Source organism: Leopardus geoffroyi, chromosome E3 (genome assembly GCF_018350155.1).
Source record: "Leopardus geoffroyi isolate Oge1 chromosome E3, O.geoffroyi_Oge1_pat1.0, whole genome shotgun sequence".
Lineage (NCBI taxonomy): Eukaryota > Metazoa > Chordata > Mammalia > Carnivora > Felidae > Leopardus > Leopardus geoffroyi.
Window position 1 is genome coordinate 29749998 of NC_059340.1, and position 14711 is coordinate 29764708.

The 14711-nt window shown below is 43.0% G+C and overlaps 1 protein-coding gene across 4 annotated transcripts in view; it reads left to right on the top strand.

Moving 5' to 3' along the window:
- PARN (poly(A)-specific ribonuclease) overlaps nt 1–14711 on the top strand; it is a 170686-nt gene that overhangs the window by 23794 nt on the left and 132181 nt on the right. For 3 of the 4 annotated variants that reach the window (XR_006708312.1, XM_045461467.1, XM_045461469.1), the window contains 5 exons: nt 2967–3023; nt 6958–7035; nt 11342–11385; nt 12475–12517; nt 13925–14000. Coding sequence is in view for 3 of the 4 variants with exons in the window: in XM_045461467.1 (XP_045317423.1) it covers nt 2967–3023; nt 6958–7035; nt 11342–11385; nt 12475–12517; nt 13925–14000 (298 nt within the window). In the remaining variant the exon portion in view is untranslated. The remainder of the gene's footprint in view (nt 1–2966; nt 3024–6957; nt 7036–11341; nt 11386–12474; nt 12518–13924; nt 14001–14711) is intronic. The other variant, XM_045461468.1, reaches the window with a different exon arrangement.

Below are 14711 nucleotides of genomic sequence, written 5' to 3' on the forward strand. Positions count from 1 at the left end.
GAGCACCTCCCATGTGCTGAAGAATGAGAGTAAGATGGTCTGGGGTGGGTTCCTGAAAGATCTAGCATTTAAATGTTAGGCAGAAGTAGAAACATGTGCCCAGAGAGTATTGTGGCCAGCAGCCCAGGAAAGAGAATGTTCAAAGAAGGGGATGTAGGCGTGGAGGAGTAAGGATAAGGACTGAGATGTGGCCGTTGGCTTAGCCTTGGGAGGAGTTCTTTTTTTTTTTTTTAAAGTGTTGCAGTAAAAGTTTAGTAACAGTTTTGAGAGATAGAATTCCAAATACCTGTTATAGTTTGCCAGAGGACAGAGGAGAAAGAGACAGAAATCTTGAGACCCAAGGGAACTGGGATATTTAGCTGGGACCCCATCCCAGCACTCCCCACCACAGGAATTCATGCACTTGACGAGAAGGACCTCTGGTCACAAGGAAGAATCAAAACTTTGGTATAGGAATTAGGGTCAGATTATTCACCATTTATAACATATTCCCCATATGTTCAAGCGTTATGGTAGGTACAGAGGGTATAAGAATAAATGATTCCTGGCTTTCCTGTCTAAGAGCTAACAGTCTGTCTGGGAGGAAGCCATCAAAATGTCATTAAAAATCTGCATAGCGATGTGAAGTTTCTAAAAAACGGTCTTAAAAGTTAAAAAAAAGTTTTAATTGTGGCAAAATACACATAAAATTTACTACCCTATTTCTTTTTTTACATTAAGAATTTTTTTTATGTTTTATTTTTTATATTTGAAAGAGAGAGAGAAAGAGAGAGAGATGGAGTGCGAGCAGGGGAGGGGCAGAGAGAGAGGGAGACACAGAATCTGAACCAGGCTCCAGGCTCTGAGCTGTCAGCACAACCTGATGCGGGGCTCAGACTCACGGACCACGAGATCATGACCTGAGCCGAAGTCGGACGCTTAACCCACTGAGCCACCCAGGTGCCCCTAAACATTTATTTATTTTTGAGACAGACAGAGAGAGAGAGAGAGCGCGAGAGCGAGTGAGCAGGGGAGGGGCAGAGAGAGGGGGACAGAGGATTAAAAAGCAGGCTCTTTGCTGGCAGCAGAGAGCCTGAGGCGGGGCTCAAACTCACAGACTCAAACAGTGAGATCATGACCAGAGTGGAAGTCAGACACTTATCTGACTGAGCCCCCCAGGCGCCCCTATCCTATCTCTAAGTGTACATACAGTTCTGTGGTAGTAAGTATGTTCACCTTATTGTCTAGCCGTCACTGCCATCTGTCCTCGTAACTGTTTTCGTCCTGCAAAACTGAAACTCTGTCCCCATTAAACACTGGCTCCCTGTCTACCCGCTGCCCCAGCCCCTGCCACCCACCATTCTACTTTCTGTCTCTAGGAGTTTGACTACTCCTGGTACCTTCTCTGAGTGGAGTCCTACAGTGTTTGTCTTTTTGTGATTGGCTTATTTCACTTAGCGTGATGTCCCCCGGGTTCATCCATGTTGTAGCAGGGATCAATATTCCCTTCCTTTTTAAGCTGAATAATAGTCCATTGTCTGTATATGGCACATTTTCTTTACTCATGCATCATGGATACTGGGTTGCTTCCACCTTTTTGATCTTTGTGAAATAACTCTGCTGTGATCAAGGGTGTGCAAATATCTCTTGGAGTTCCTGCTTTCAGTTCCTTTGGGTATATACCCAGAAATGAAATTGCTGGAGCATATGGAAATTCTTTATTTAATTAAAAATATTTTTTAAAAACATTTCTTTATTTTTGAGAGGGAGAGAGACAGAGTGCAAGCAAGACAGGGACACACAGAATTCGAAGCAGGCTCTAGGCTCCAAGCCGGCAGCACAGAGCCCGACATGGGGCTTGAACTCACGGATCTCGAGATGACGGCCTGAGCTGAAGTCGGACGCTTAGCCGACTGAGCCACCCAGGCGCCTCTATATATTTAATTTTTTGAGGAACCACCATACTGTTTTCCGTAGTGACTGTGCCACTTTCAGTTTCCACCAACAGGGCACGAGTGTTACGGTTTTCTCCACATCCCGGCCAACACTCATTAGCTTTGGGAGTTGTTGAAAGAGAGGAGCAGCTTCAGTGAGGGAGAGGCCAGAGAGCAGAGGGCTGCAGGTAGCTGGCAGTGAAGCTGGAGCTAGTGAGCGAGGGAAGACTTGAGTTATGTAGCCATGATGAGAGCAGACGGGGCTGCGGCTGCTCGCAAGATAGAGAAATTTACCCATTTACCCACCACCGGGAAGAAAGGAGGGACGAAACCGAATGGGGATGGGTCTCAGAATGTTGTACTATAAACATTGTGTAAAAAATGCATTTGACGAAAAAGCCGGGAGAATTTGGAGAATGCTTGATGGGATCCGTCAACTGCTGGATAGGTTTCCTCAGAATTTAATGCAGTGTTGAATTTGGTCAGCAGGTGGCAGCTGAGAAAAGTTTGTGGGTTTTTTTTTTTTTTTTATGTTTGTTTATTTTTTGAGAGAGAGAGACAAAGTGTGAGTGGGGAGGGGCAGAGAGAGACACACACTCACACACACAGAATCCGAAGCAGGCTCCAGGCTCTGAGCTGTCAGCACAGAGCCCGATGTGGGGCTACAACCCACAAGCTGTGAGATCATGACCTGAGTCAGATGCTTAACTGAGCCACCCAGGCACCCTGAAAAGTTTGTGTTTTTAAGACTGCTTGCTAGCCATAGAAATTTCAGCAAACGTTGTGCAGTGATGGGTAAACCCTAGGCACTGTTAGTACAGTAACTAATAAATAATTTGCTCCTTGCTAGTTCCATGTTCTAAAACAGAAGAGTGGTCTATACATTGATCATTTAAGATGCAGTTGTTTAGGATGATGGAGACAGAATATGGGAAACTAAAGCTGTCTAACTCGATGTAACATTTCAGTGCTTTTTGGGGGCTAGGTTTTAACCTGTCCAACTAAGGAATATATGTACGTCAATAGTTTCCTTGGTTTGTTTCTCTAAATTAGGAAGAACTGAATGACGCTGTGGGATTTTCTAGAGTTATTCATGCCATTGCCAATTCGGTAAGTGAACCAGGGTCTATCTATTTTCCTTCCTTCCCTCCCTCTTTCTTTCTTTCTTTCTTTCTTTCTTTCTTTCTTTCTTTCTTTCTTTCTTTCAAGTTTATTTTGAGACAGAGAGAGACCGTGCGTCAGAAAGAGGGAGGGAGAGAGAATCCCAAGCGGGCTCTACACTGTCAGCATGGAGCCCATTGTGGGGCTTGAACTCATGAAATGTGAGATCACAACCTGAACTGAAACCAAGAGTTGTACCTTTGACTCAGCCACCCAGGAGCCCTTTTCCTCTTCTTCTTCTTTTTTTTTTTTTTTATTTATTTTGAGAGAGAGGGAGCGAGAGTGGTGGGTGGGGAGGGGTGGGGGCAGGCAGAGAGATTATCACAGGCAGGCTCTGTGCTGTCAGCATGGAGCCTGATGTTGGGCTTAAACTCACAAATCATGACCTGAGCTGAAGTCCGACGCTCCACTGACTCAGCCACCCAGGCACCCCCAGGCTTTTTCTTTTTAACTAGATTTCTTAATATAATATCTAAGGTGAGATGCTTAGTTATGATTGTGGATTAGCCATTTGGTCACGTGTAGAATGTTTACCTGGTATGGAGGGAGACTGGTTATAATGCACCGGGTGGGACATTGTAATTGTTGATTGGATCCACACCATTTTTCGGAAGGTTTTCTCGTAGGGGCGCCTGGTTCCTCAGTGAGTAGAGCGTTCAGCTCTTGATCTTGGGGTTGGGAGTTCGAGGCCCATGTTGGGTGTAGAGATTACTTTAAAAAATTGAAAAGAAAAGGTTTTCTTGTAAAATGCATAGGATTATACTACAATGTCTTTATATGGCTGCGTGAAACTAACATTTATTATTCTCAAAACTAGTAAGAAGTGGAATAAGAAAGGACAGAGTGTGGGGAGAAATAATCAGGTTTCTGACTGAGGGCGTTTTTGTTCCTTAATTAGAAGAATCTAGAGGACAAAAATAATGGAGTTCTTTATAACTGTAACTGAATCTTCTATCTTGATAGCTTTGATGACATTTGATGAGTTTTCAAAATGTGTTGACCATTTGTGTATATATGCTAGAGGGTTCCATGATAGGTATGGTAGACATTTTTGCTTGTTTCCTAAGTTCCTTTGGCAAAGAGGCCTCCACATCTTGCACAGATAAACTGGGTCATGCTGCTGGTGGTTTTGCGGATTGTATATCCGAGTCAGGCAGCTTGCTGGGTTGCTAAATAGCCTGGAGTCTAAGACTTTCTGTTCCTTGAGTGTCGGCCATGGAGAAGGAATTGTACCCCCTAGAGACGGAATCATCTTGTCCCTTAGATGCTCAGCTTTGTATCAAGGACACTTTAAGGCTGTAGAGATCCCCCCAGAGTTCCGTGGTTGTCCCACCACCAGGTGTGGGCTTGTCAGATCAGGTCTTGAGGGCAGGCCTGCCACTGTCCTCGACTGGGGACAGACAGCAGTGACAGAGCCCTGAGCTCACTGGGAGCTGTTGGTCTGAAGTGAGTGAGGTAGTCAGAGTGGAATAGAAAGCCAGATGAGTCTGGAGAGAAACAAGGTGAGAGTCTGTTCAGAAGTGGCTAGGATAACAGGTATCCAGAGGAGCAAAGAGGGTCTTCTGGTCACATTTGCTTCCATTATACACCCTCAGCCTGCGGACTTCAGTCAAGTAGTTAATTTGACTGAGGCTGGCCTGTACAGACGTGGGGCGTCAGTTGGCTTTGAGCTCTGGTAGCCATCCTGAGAGTGTTTGTTTTCCTGGTTCATATTCAGATGCCTTCGCTGGCTGTGTGTTTGTTGGTTTTCCCTCCCTGTTGTCTTGTCTCCTACAGAATAATTCATAGCATGTCGATGACCGTTGGTAGTTAACGTCACAAAGCCTACTACTGAAGAAAATTCCTATTTCTTAGCAATCCAGACATTTAATATTTCTGAGCCACGTCCCTTAAAAACAGAGTCGGGCTATGTAAGGCCAGTGAACACTGAACACTCTTAAATATTTATATGACACCACATTCTCTCCCTGGCACTGTTCGTAGTAAATATGTATTTTCTATAGTTTAAGAAACTATAGACAAGTTGCAAAAATAGTAGAGTTTCCGTAGATCCCTCGCCCAGCTACCGTTACACTGATGCCTCATATAACCACGGGGTTATCAGAACCAGGAAATTAACGCTGGTACAGTATTATGAACCGGACTCTCGAGCTTATTTGAACTTCATCACTCTCCCCACTGACTCCGTTTTCCATTCACAATTCTTTCCAGGATCCTACGTCGCATTGAATTGTCCTTTCCCTTTAGTCTTCAGCCCTCTGAGCAGTCTCTTTTTGTCTTTTGTAATTCGATGTGCTTAAAGAATGCTGATTGTAATTTTGTCAGATATCCCTCAGTTTGGGTTTGCCTGATCTTTTCTCACGATTGGATTGAGGATGTACAGTTTTGGCAAGAATCCCACGGAAATGATAGTTTGTGATGTTGACCTTGATCACCTGGTTGAGCTGGTATCTGCTGGAATTGTGTACTGTGACATTATCATTTGTCCCTCTGTGGCTAATAAATTCCGGGGGGATACTTTGAGACTATGAAAATGCTGCTTTTTCTCAACCTCTTGCCCACTAAAACAGCATGTCGGTGGATTTTTCTGCAGCCATTATTGCTTTGGTGTTTTAATGGAGAGTTTATATTTTCTTCTTTCTTTCTACCCTTGTTCTTGGAATTCTTCTGTAAGGAAGCGATGTCCCTTATTTCATGTTTATGTATTCATTTAAATAACGTTTAAAGAAGCACACACTTCGAGGAATTTATGTTATTCTACAGATTGTAATCTGATATTTTTATTGTTTACTTTGTTGCTCAAAATGTATCACTTTTGGCCATTGGCGCTTCTTCAGCTTGGCTCCTGTGTCCTTTGAACAGGCCCCCATCCTTCTTGGAGCACCTCCTTACTCTCTGGCATCACAGAATGTTCGGACTCCTATTGTGTTTTCCCTGCCTTAGTCCTAGAACCGTAAGGTCTCCACGGAGGCCTGGTTCCTTTTATTGGATAATGGTGTTTAGAAACCAGATCTGGCAGTAGGTTCCTACCGTGGTAGTTACTGCTGTGGCCGAAAGGAGAGCTTGTCTGTTGGATTTGGAAGATTTTGTATGGAATTATTTATTTCAGAGAATTGTGGTTAGCCCTATGAGTCAAGGAGTGTCACTCTGGAGGTGCACTGGGACCCGGTCAAAAGCTCCATGGTAATGACCAGATGCTTTATGTTAAAAATGGTGCCACCTGGCTAGCTGAATGTAGGTCAGTGTTCTATTTTGATAGTTAAATTTTTATCATGATGGAGTAATTGATTGAACACCTATTGTAGTTCAGTTGGTTGAAAAGCAAAGCAGCAAATGGCACTGGAAATGCGCATGAATTTTGACATAGATGTGAAGGAAATGGAAATTCATCCTGTTTAATAGAACTCAAGTTTATTTATTTTTTTTACCTTTCAGCGTTCTTGTGAATGTTTCTTTTAAAAATAAATGAGTTGTTTTAAAGAACACACTCCTAGAATAGATGTTTGGAATCTGTTGACAAATTATTGACAGGTCAAGGTAGTTAGCATTTTCAGTTACTTTTTTGAGCTCTTCAATAAACATTTTACTACTTCTGATTCTTGAAGGTGGCAAGATGAATAAAAAGCAGAGAAAAACATCAATGAAATCAAAGTCATTGGTGCTTTTACTTTGCATTCTGGATCTAATACGCTGGAATTAAAGAGGAAGAAAGCCGGGCCCAACTTATTTATCCACATATAAGGTTTTTTTGTTTTTTTTTTTTTCATGTCAAAAAGTAAGTTTAGGACAAAGTCCTCATAGAATCTGAACCGCACATTTCCGTCTCAAGCGCCAATATAATTTTGTGCCAAGAAGTCTTTTTCCTGACCTTGACTTTCTGTAGGGAAAACTCGTCATTGGACACAATATGCTCTTGGATGTCATGCACACGGTTCATCAATTCTACTGCCCTCTGCCTGCGGTAAGTGACTCAGCCTGGGTCCAAATTTTTTTTTAATGTTTATTTATTTTTGAGGGAGAGAGAGAGAGAGCGAGTGAGCACACGGGAGGGGCAGAGAGAGAGAGGGAGACACAGAATCCCAAGCACGCTCCAGGCTTCGAGCTGTCAGCACAGAGCCTGATGCAGGGCTCAAACTCACAATCTACAGGATCGTGACATGAGCCGAAGTCGGACGCTCAACGGAGTGAGTCCCCCAGGTGTCCCAAGCTGTGTTAAAACTTCATGATTCCTTGCCATGGCAACGACGTTGGCGGAGCTAGAGAGTATCATGCTAAGTGGAATAAGTCAGAGAAAGACAAACACTGTATGATTTCATTCATGTGGAATATAAGAAACAAAACTTACGAGCAAAGGAGAAAAAAAGAGAGAGAGAGGCAAACCAAGAAACAGGCTCTTGACTGTAGAGAACACGTTGATGGTCACGAGAGGGGAGGCGGGTGGGGGATGGGCTAGGTCGGGAGGGGGAGGAAGGAGTGCACTTGTTGGGATGAGCTCTGGGTGACGTGTGGAAGTAGGGAATTACTATGTCGTCCGACTGAAACTAATATTACACCGTGTGTTAACTAACTGGAATTTAAATGAAAACTTAAAAAAAGAAGAGAAAGAAATTCCCAGTTCTTATTACTATGACAGTGTTCTCTACATGAGAGCTGTTTCCTTGTAGGCACCATGTTCCCAGGGAGAGAGTCTCATGTGCTTAGTCGTACATTTTTGAAGAGATGTACTTATAAGCCGTTATCGGGAATCTTTAGTCATCCGCCATTGCCAGAGCAAAGTTGGACCTTTGTTCCGTCTTGATGCCAGTGGTTTGCTCAGTTAGCGCTGGCTGGGGCTTCTTTGGCCACGGCTGTGGTCTCCCAGTTCACTGCTGCTACCTTTAGCTGTAATGGGGCCTTTGAAGGCCAGTTGTGCTGCGGGTCAGCCGAGCTGGATCAGGTCCTACAAAATTCACGATTCCCTCTTGTGGGGCTGCCTCCCTTAGATTCTCTGTCAACCTTGCTGTTTTTGCTCCTGGAGCCAAGTTGTCTCAGTGCACCAGGGCACAGGCTTCTTGGGCCCTGCAGGAAAGGAGGTTCTCTTCTGTCTCTTCCTCCTCTGCTCCCAACTGTGCACGTGGCCTCATCTTGCTTACCTCCCATTGCTCGTCCTCCCCTCTCCTTTATTGGCTCTCCCTACTTTCCACCTTCGGGGATCTCACCCACACTCATGCCGTCAGCTGAAGACAGTGCCATCTTTATGTCCAGCCGTAATCTTTCCCCGGATGCAGGTGCACAGTTCCCGCCGACTCTACACGACTCCATCCGGATAGCCTTCAGACCTGGAGGTGTTTGTAATTTATAGGTCTCAGATGAGATGTGTAGCTTACACTGCCTTTCTTCCCTTCTCACCCTCTCCCAACCAGTTATCTCTCCTTATTCCTTTACTATAAATTATAAATGATACCCTCTCACCAGTACTGTTTTTTGACATTAGTTGGGCCTCTTCCTGGTCACTTACAGAATCCTGACCACTTGTCTCCGTGCCGTCTCTCACATTTGGACCCCTTCGTTTTAACTGCAAGTAGCCTTCTCATCTGGAGCCTAGCAGACCCCAGGCAGGCTTCCTTGTCTTTCAGCTCATCCTTTAAAACAAAGTTTGGCAAACTTTTTCTATAAACGGCCAGATAGTAAGATATTTTAGGCTTTGCAGGGTGTACGGTCCATATCACAGCTCTCAGCACTGCCATTATAGCCCGAAAATGGCCATAGAATGGATAAACAAATGGGTGTGGCTTTGCTCGAGTAAAACTTTGTTTAAAAAATAGGTAATGGGCCAGATTTGGCCTGTAGGCCATGGTTTGCCAATCCCTGCTTTCAGCTGCCACCACATTAATCTTTTATGACTTCTGGACTGGAAGAGCTCCTTCAGAGCTCAGTGTCGCTTATACATAGGCAAAGCCTGAGTTATTTCATGTTTCTTATGAGACGTTATTCCATCGCCGTCTTGATTGCTTTCTTTGGAAAAGTCTAGCAAAGCCCAGCTGAGAATACAGTGGATCTGCTGCTCCCCTTGTCCTATTTCTGTACCCTCAGGACTGTCAGGGTTTTTAGGACAACTGTATCACCCTCTGGGACTCAAAGTTTTCGTAGTGGTGAGTCTCAAAACAAATAGGACCGGTGTGAATTTGCAGTGTATAATCTAAACAGCTAATGTTTATTGCAGATCAGCCACTTCTGTTGGCCAAGTACAGCAGCTCCTCTCGTGATTTTTTTGACCTTTAAACCAGTGAAGTGATTGGTAAGGAAAGAGGAAAGTGTATTACATCCTGCGTCTGAACGCCAAATAGAGCTTGGCACAGAGGAGGCATTGAATGTTAACAATTGAGCTATCTTCCGACTGTGCTAGTTTTATAATCTTCTGATATATGGCTCTGTTCACATCACTGACCCTGCTCAAAAGTCTGAACCTAATCCCACATTCTTTGCTTTTCTATACAGCTGATTCTTTGTAGCCTGGCGTATCCAGCTTCTCTGTGATCTGGCCCAGCTGTCCTGTGCCTTCTAGTCACTTGTTGGTTTCCTTTCGGCCAGCAGGCTCGGCTCATTTGTTTCTGGGAACTGCTTTGTGTTTCAGCCTGTCCGTGGTTTGGTCTACCATTTCCTCCACTTTGGATTTTCTCCACGTTTGCTGTATGCAGCTTTCCCTGTCTTACCAAGGTCCAGCAAACGCCTCTTCCGTGAAGTTTTCCATGCCCGCTTGCCTTGCCCAAGAGGTGATCTTTCCTTTCTCTGAACTCTCACAGAACTGTGTACCTCTTGTGCCTACAGTTTTTGTTGACAGCTCTCCCCCTTTCTTCTAGGTGATCGGCTCCTCCGGAGAAGGGGTTTACGGGTCCAAATGCCTAGTATAGCACATTGTCCACGCGCTTAATAAATGTCACCTTGAATGAAACTATTGTAGTTCTGAATCCAGTTCTAGTAGAAAGGGCATGTGATTTGCCGCAGAGTCGGACATGAGTTAGGAGACTTGGCTTCATCCCTTGCTTTATTACTAAGGCGACCTTAGTAAGTAATTGAACTTTGTGTTCTGTCCGTCAGAAGGAGAAAATGGTTTTCTTCCAGCTAGTTTTGGAAGAAGCATTGAGAATAAATGCGAAAACATATTTAAAATGGGAGAACTTTTGCATGCACTAGTACCACATTTTGCATTTAAAAGTGTTCTGAAGAATCCATGTTTTGGAGCTGCCTTTTAGGGGAGAGTCTCTTCTGAAGAATCTTCTTGGTACTTACGCATGACCTTTTAGAAGGCATTGGTCCAGAGCTCTGTTATATATGCTAGCCCTGGAAGGAGCCAGAATTCTAATTTTTTCTTGCTTTTGAGGCTCTGTGATGGCATTGAGGGGTGACAGCAGTCATTGTATTTTTGTTTGGCTTCAGCACTGAAACCACTTGTTCACGTATTGTCTGTTAATTTAACGACAGCCACTGAAAAGCTGGTAAATATTCCAAACTAGCTAAATACAGTGTGTATTTATAGGCTTGGAAAGCTAATTGGAAGTGGCAGTTTGCTATGAAGCATAAATAATGCTGAAGAGAAGTGTAGTTACAAAGGGTCAGGAGTATGACGATTCAGCCTAGCGTGGCAATTATGTATGTAAATGAGTTCATTCAAAATTGGAGTCGTCTCCTTTCAGCTTTAGACTTCCTGATCCAAACAAACCGGGAAATAAATTGTCTAATTTAGGCACTTGCTACTGGTGCTTCTTTAGCAATTTTCTGAGTAGTTAAAGCATGCATCTTGCATATTGGAAGGTCTGTGCTTTAATGGCCTTTTTAACTAGCATTTCAGAGGCGTTCTCAGTAACGGTATAGCCTAGTTTACACAATGCCCATTTCCTATATAAACCATTCTATTTAAATAACCATGCTAGTCTCGCTGTTAGGATGGATTTGTTGAATAGAGCTATTACTAAAAGCTTTCTTTGTGTAATAGAAACCTTTCCCCATCCTGTTTCAGCCATAAGATACTGGAGTTTGTCTATTTTGGTTATGCAAAGGTTTTATTTCAGATCATAGGATCCCAGTCAGTGAGGAGATTGTGAAGATTTTCAGAAAGTAATTATTAACTGGAAATGAATCTGGCCGTTGAGTTTAAAGGGCCCGCGTGAGTATCACAGTTTGAAGAGAGAGCTGTGAAGCTTGAAATGTTCATGTATGTTTGCAGTATTGTGAGTGTGTTTAGTAAAACCGCAGCAAGTCATCGTCCGTGTTTTGTTGTTGTTTTTTAGGACTTAAATGAGTTTAAGGAGATGACAACATGTGTTTTCCCCAGGTAAGCTTTCTTCAAGGATTCTTTTTGTCTTTCATTCAAAATAGTGCTCCTACTATCTGTGATACAAACAGGTAATAAATAGTAATAATAGTAATTACCCGATCATGGTTACGATCCAGTTGATACAAGCTGGGAAATGTTTTAACAGGTCCAGCTGTGATGGTTTGATTTTATAATCGATGGTTTGTTTTATTCCATTAAAAATCAAAATTTGAACTCAGAGTGAAAATAGACGGCAATTTATTTCTTCTTGTCCCACACCCTGTGGAGACTTCTTGTCCTCCACCTGGTGGAGACTTCTTGGATTGGCTCTTGTCTCTCTGATACGTTGAACCTGCCTTGTCCTTGTCAGGTGTCCAGTTGAGAGTATTCTGTAGTTTGTCAAGAACTTTCTGGCTAGAGATTTTTTCCCTCAACTCTGAGTTTACCTGTTAGTGTCACAGGTCCCGTGTCAGCCACGTGGAGCCTCCAAAGCGAGGGTCTGTGTGTGAGGACAAGTCTGAAGAGGGACGGGCATGGTAGCAGAGCCGTCATTCTTCTCTCTGGGCTAATTCTGTCCTTCACATTTATGTCAAAAGAAACAGCGTTTTCATATTAGTGTCTCTCTCCTTTTTTTTCTCTTTTTTCCTTATTCTAATCTCTGAAACCAAATTCTAACAAATAACAAGAATACCATGAAACTAACAAATGCAGATTTTTCCTTCCACGAGTTTATTTTGTACAAATCTGGGTAGGACAGCAGTTGGTAATGGTGTTGGGGGGCGGGGGGTGGGTGTTAGACCTGCAACCATGTTTGAACCATGTAAAAACTTGGGAAGATCTTTGCTTTCTCCTTGAGACTGACATAGCCCACACCCTCTCGGGGTCCAAGCATATCTAGAGCTGTGCTCTGAGTGTGGTGGAGTCCCGTAGTCTCGTGATGAAGAGGGGTTGAGAGGACGGAGTCCCAGTCTGATGTGGAGATGCCGGCCCTATGTCAAAATGGCTCACGTGTTTAATTCTCCTGTCGGCTTTTAGGACAGTAGGCTTTTCATTTGAGTAACATACGTTTTGGACCGTTTGCCTTATTGAAAATTCTTTTTTTTTTAGACTCTTGGATACAAAATTGATGGCCAGCACACAACCTTTTAAGGTATTTTTAAAATTTGAGCTATCACTGATAAGCTATGTTTTGATGTGTTTCGAATTGCCACTAGGAGCTTGAAATTCCGGTCTATTTAAATATCATTTCCTTTCTTTTTTATATATATATATATATATATATATATATATTTTTTTTTTTTTTTAACATTTATTTATTTTTGAGACACAGAGAGACAAAGCACAAGCAGGGGAGGGACAGAGAGAGAGAGAGAGAGAGAGAGAGAGAGAGAGGGAGACACAGAATCTGAAGCAGGCTCCAGGCTCTGAGCTGTCAGCACAGAACCTGATGTGTGGCTTGAACCCAGGAGCCCTGAGATCATGACTTGAGCTGACGTTGGACACCGAATGAGCTACCCAGGCTCCCCTAAATATCATTTTCAAATATACCCAAAAAAGAAAAAAAAATTGGAAAAAAACTAGAAATAAATATATCAAAATGTGAATAATGGTTGTCTTTGGGTGGTGGAATTATTTTTTTCTCCTATATTCTTTTTGAATATAAACGTTTTTATTTTTTTTTAATTTTTAAATTTTTTTTTTTAACGTTTATTTATTTTTGAGACAGAGAGAGACAGAGCATGAACGGGGGAGGGTCAGAGAGAGGGAGACCCAGAATCGGAAGCAGGCTCCAGGCTCCGAGCTGTCAGCACAGAGCCCGACGCGGGGCTCGAACTCACGGACCGCAAGATCATGACCTGAGCCGAAGTCGGCCGCTTAACCTACTGAGCCACCCAGGCGCCCCTGAATATAAACGTTTTCAATGTTAAAATATATAATGTGTTTTTTTGAGGGAGTGCGCTTGGCTGGCTCAGTCAGTAGAGCATGTGATTCTTGTTCTTGGGGTTGTGAGTTCAAGCCTCATGTTGGGCATAGAGCCTACTAAAAATGTGTGTGCGTGTGTGTATGTGTATAATGCATTTTTTAATAGGTTACACATGCACACACTTCATTATTTTGCTGATTTTGTGTATTTTGGTTCTATTTTCTAATCAGGAAAATTCAGGTGAAAGTCTAGTTGTCTGCTGTTTTGTGAAGTGACTTTATATAACTGAGCAAAATGAATGCCAGAACTGTATAGGTTTCTGGCCCAAGTTCTGTAGGTATTTAACATGACTTAAAAACTTTTCATGTGGTGATACTTACCAAGCATGGTGAAAATGACACTTGGCTGTCTTTCACATTGAATGAATGATGACTCTTGTGTTTCTTCAGAGAACACAAGGGGGCAGTACTAGATACTGGGTTTTTTCTGTTTTTTTTTTTTTTTTTTTTTTGTTTGTTTGTTTTTTGTTTCTTTGTTTTTTTTTTTGGGTTCTGACATTCAGTGAATCTCTGCTGTAAGTTGTACTGAGATGATTTAAGCTCATACATAATTCTCTGCTTTTCTGGTTTGTAGGATATCATTAACAACACATCTCTTGCAGAACTGGAAAAGCGGTTAAAAGAGACACCTTTCAACCCTCCTAAAGTTGGTAAGAATATAAAGTGATCCTGATAGTGCCCAAGGCCCTTGTGATCATTACTGACGTATATCACACAAGGAAGGAGAAGTTGCTCTGGAAACCAGCCGTGCACATTTGTGGATCTTGGCTGAGTTGCCTTGCTCCTGCCCTGTGTTGACTTACGCTTTCTGAACAAAGCTGGTCTCATAATCCTACATCTATTTTAGGTTAATCAGTCAGGTAGCCATGCATTGAGAAGTTTAGCAATTAAAGCTTCAGGGCTTTTATTTCTTAATGCTTGGAATTCTCCCAAAACTTGATGTATCTATCTTTTCTATGGGGCATTGTTTAAGCAGAGACAAAGAGTTGGTGCTTAATTGCCAGGGGTCGAATGGAAACACACTTTTTATCTCAGGAAAGCCCAAGAACTGGGGGTCTAGGAAGGAGGGTCTCCACCTTTGCCTCCCGTCATTGGTGGCCAAGCTATGGAAGGGCAGCAGTGAGGAACACCAGAAGTAGGGAGGAATGTTTCTCAGGGCAGAGATGTTTTACCATGTCTGGTCATGGCCCCTACCCAGGTAGGGCCCTACCAAGCCACGTGTTCCTTCCTTGGTTCCCATTTGCCTCATTTTGCTGCTGATACCATAATTGGCATTCCATTAGCTGTAGTCTGCAAACTTCTGAAGACATTGATAATTGGACTAATGCTTCAGAAATTGACAATGGAAGGTACTAAAGCAG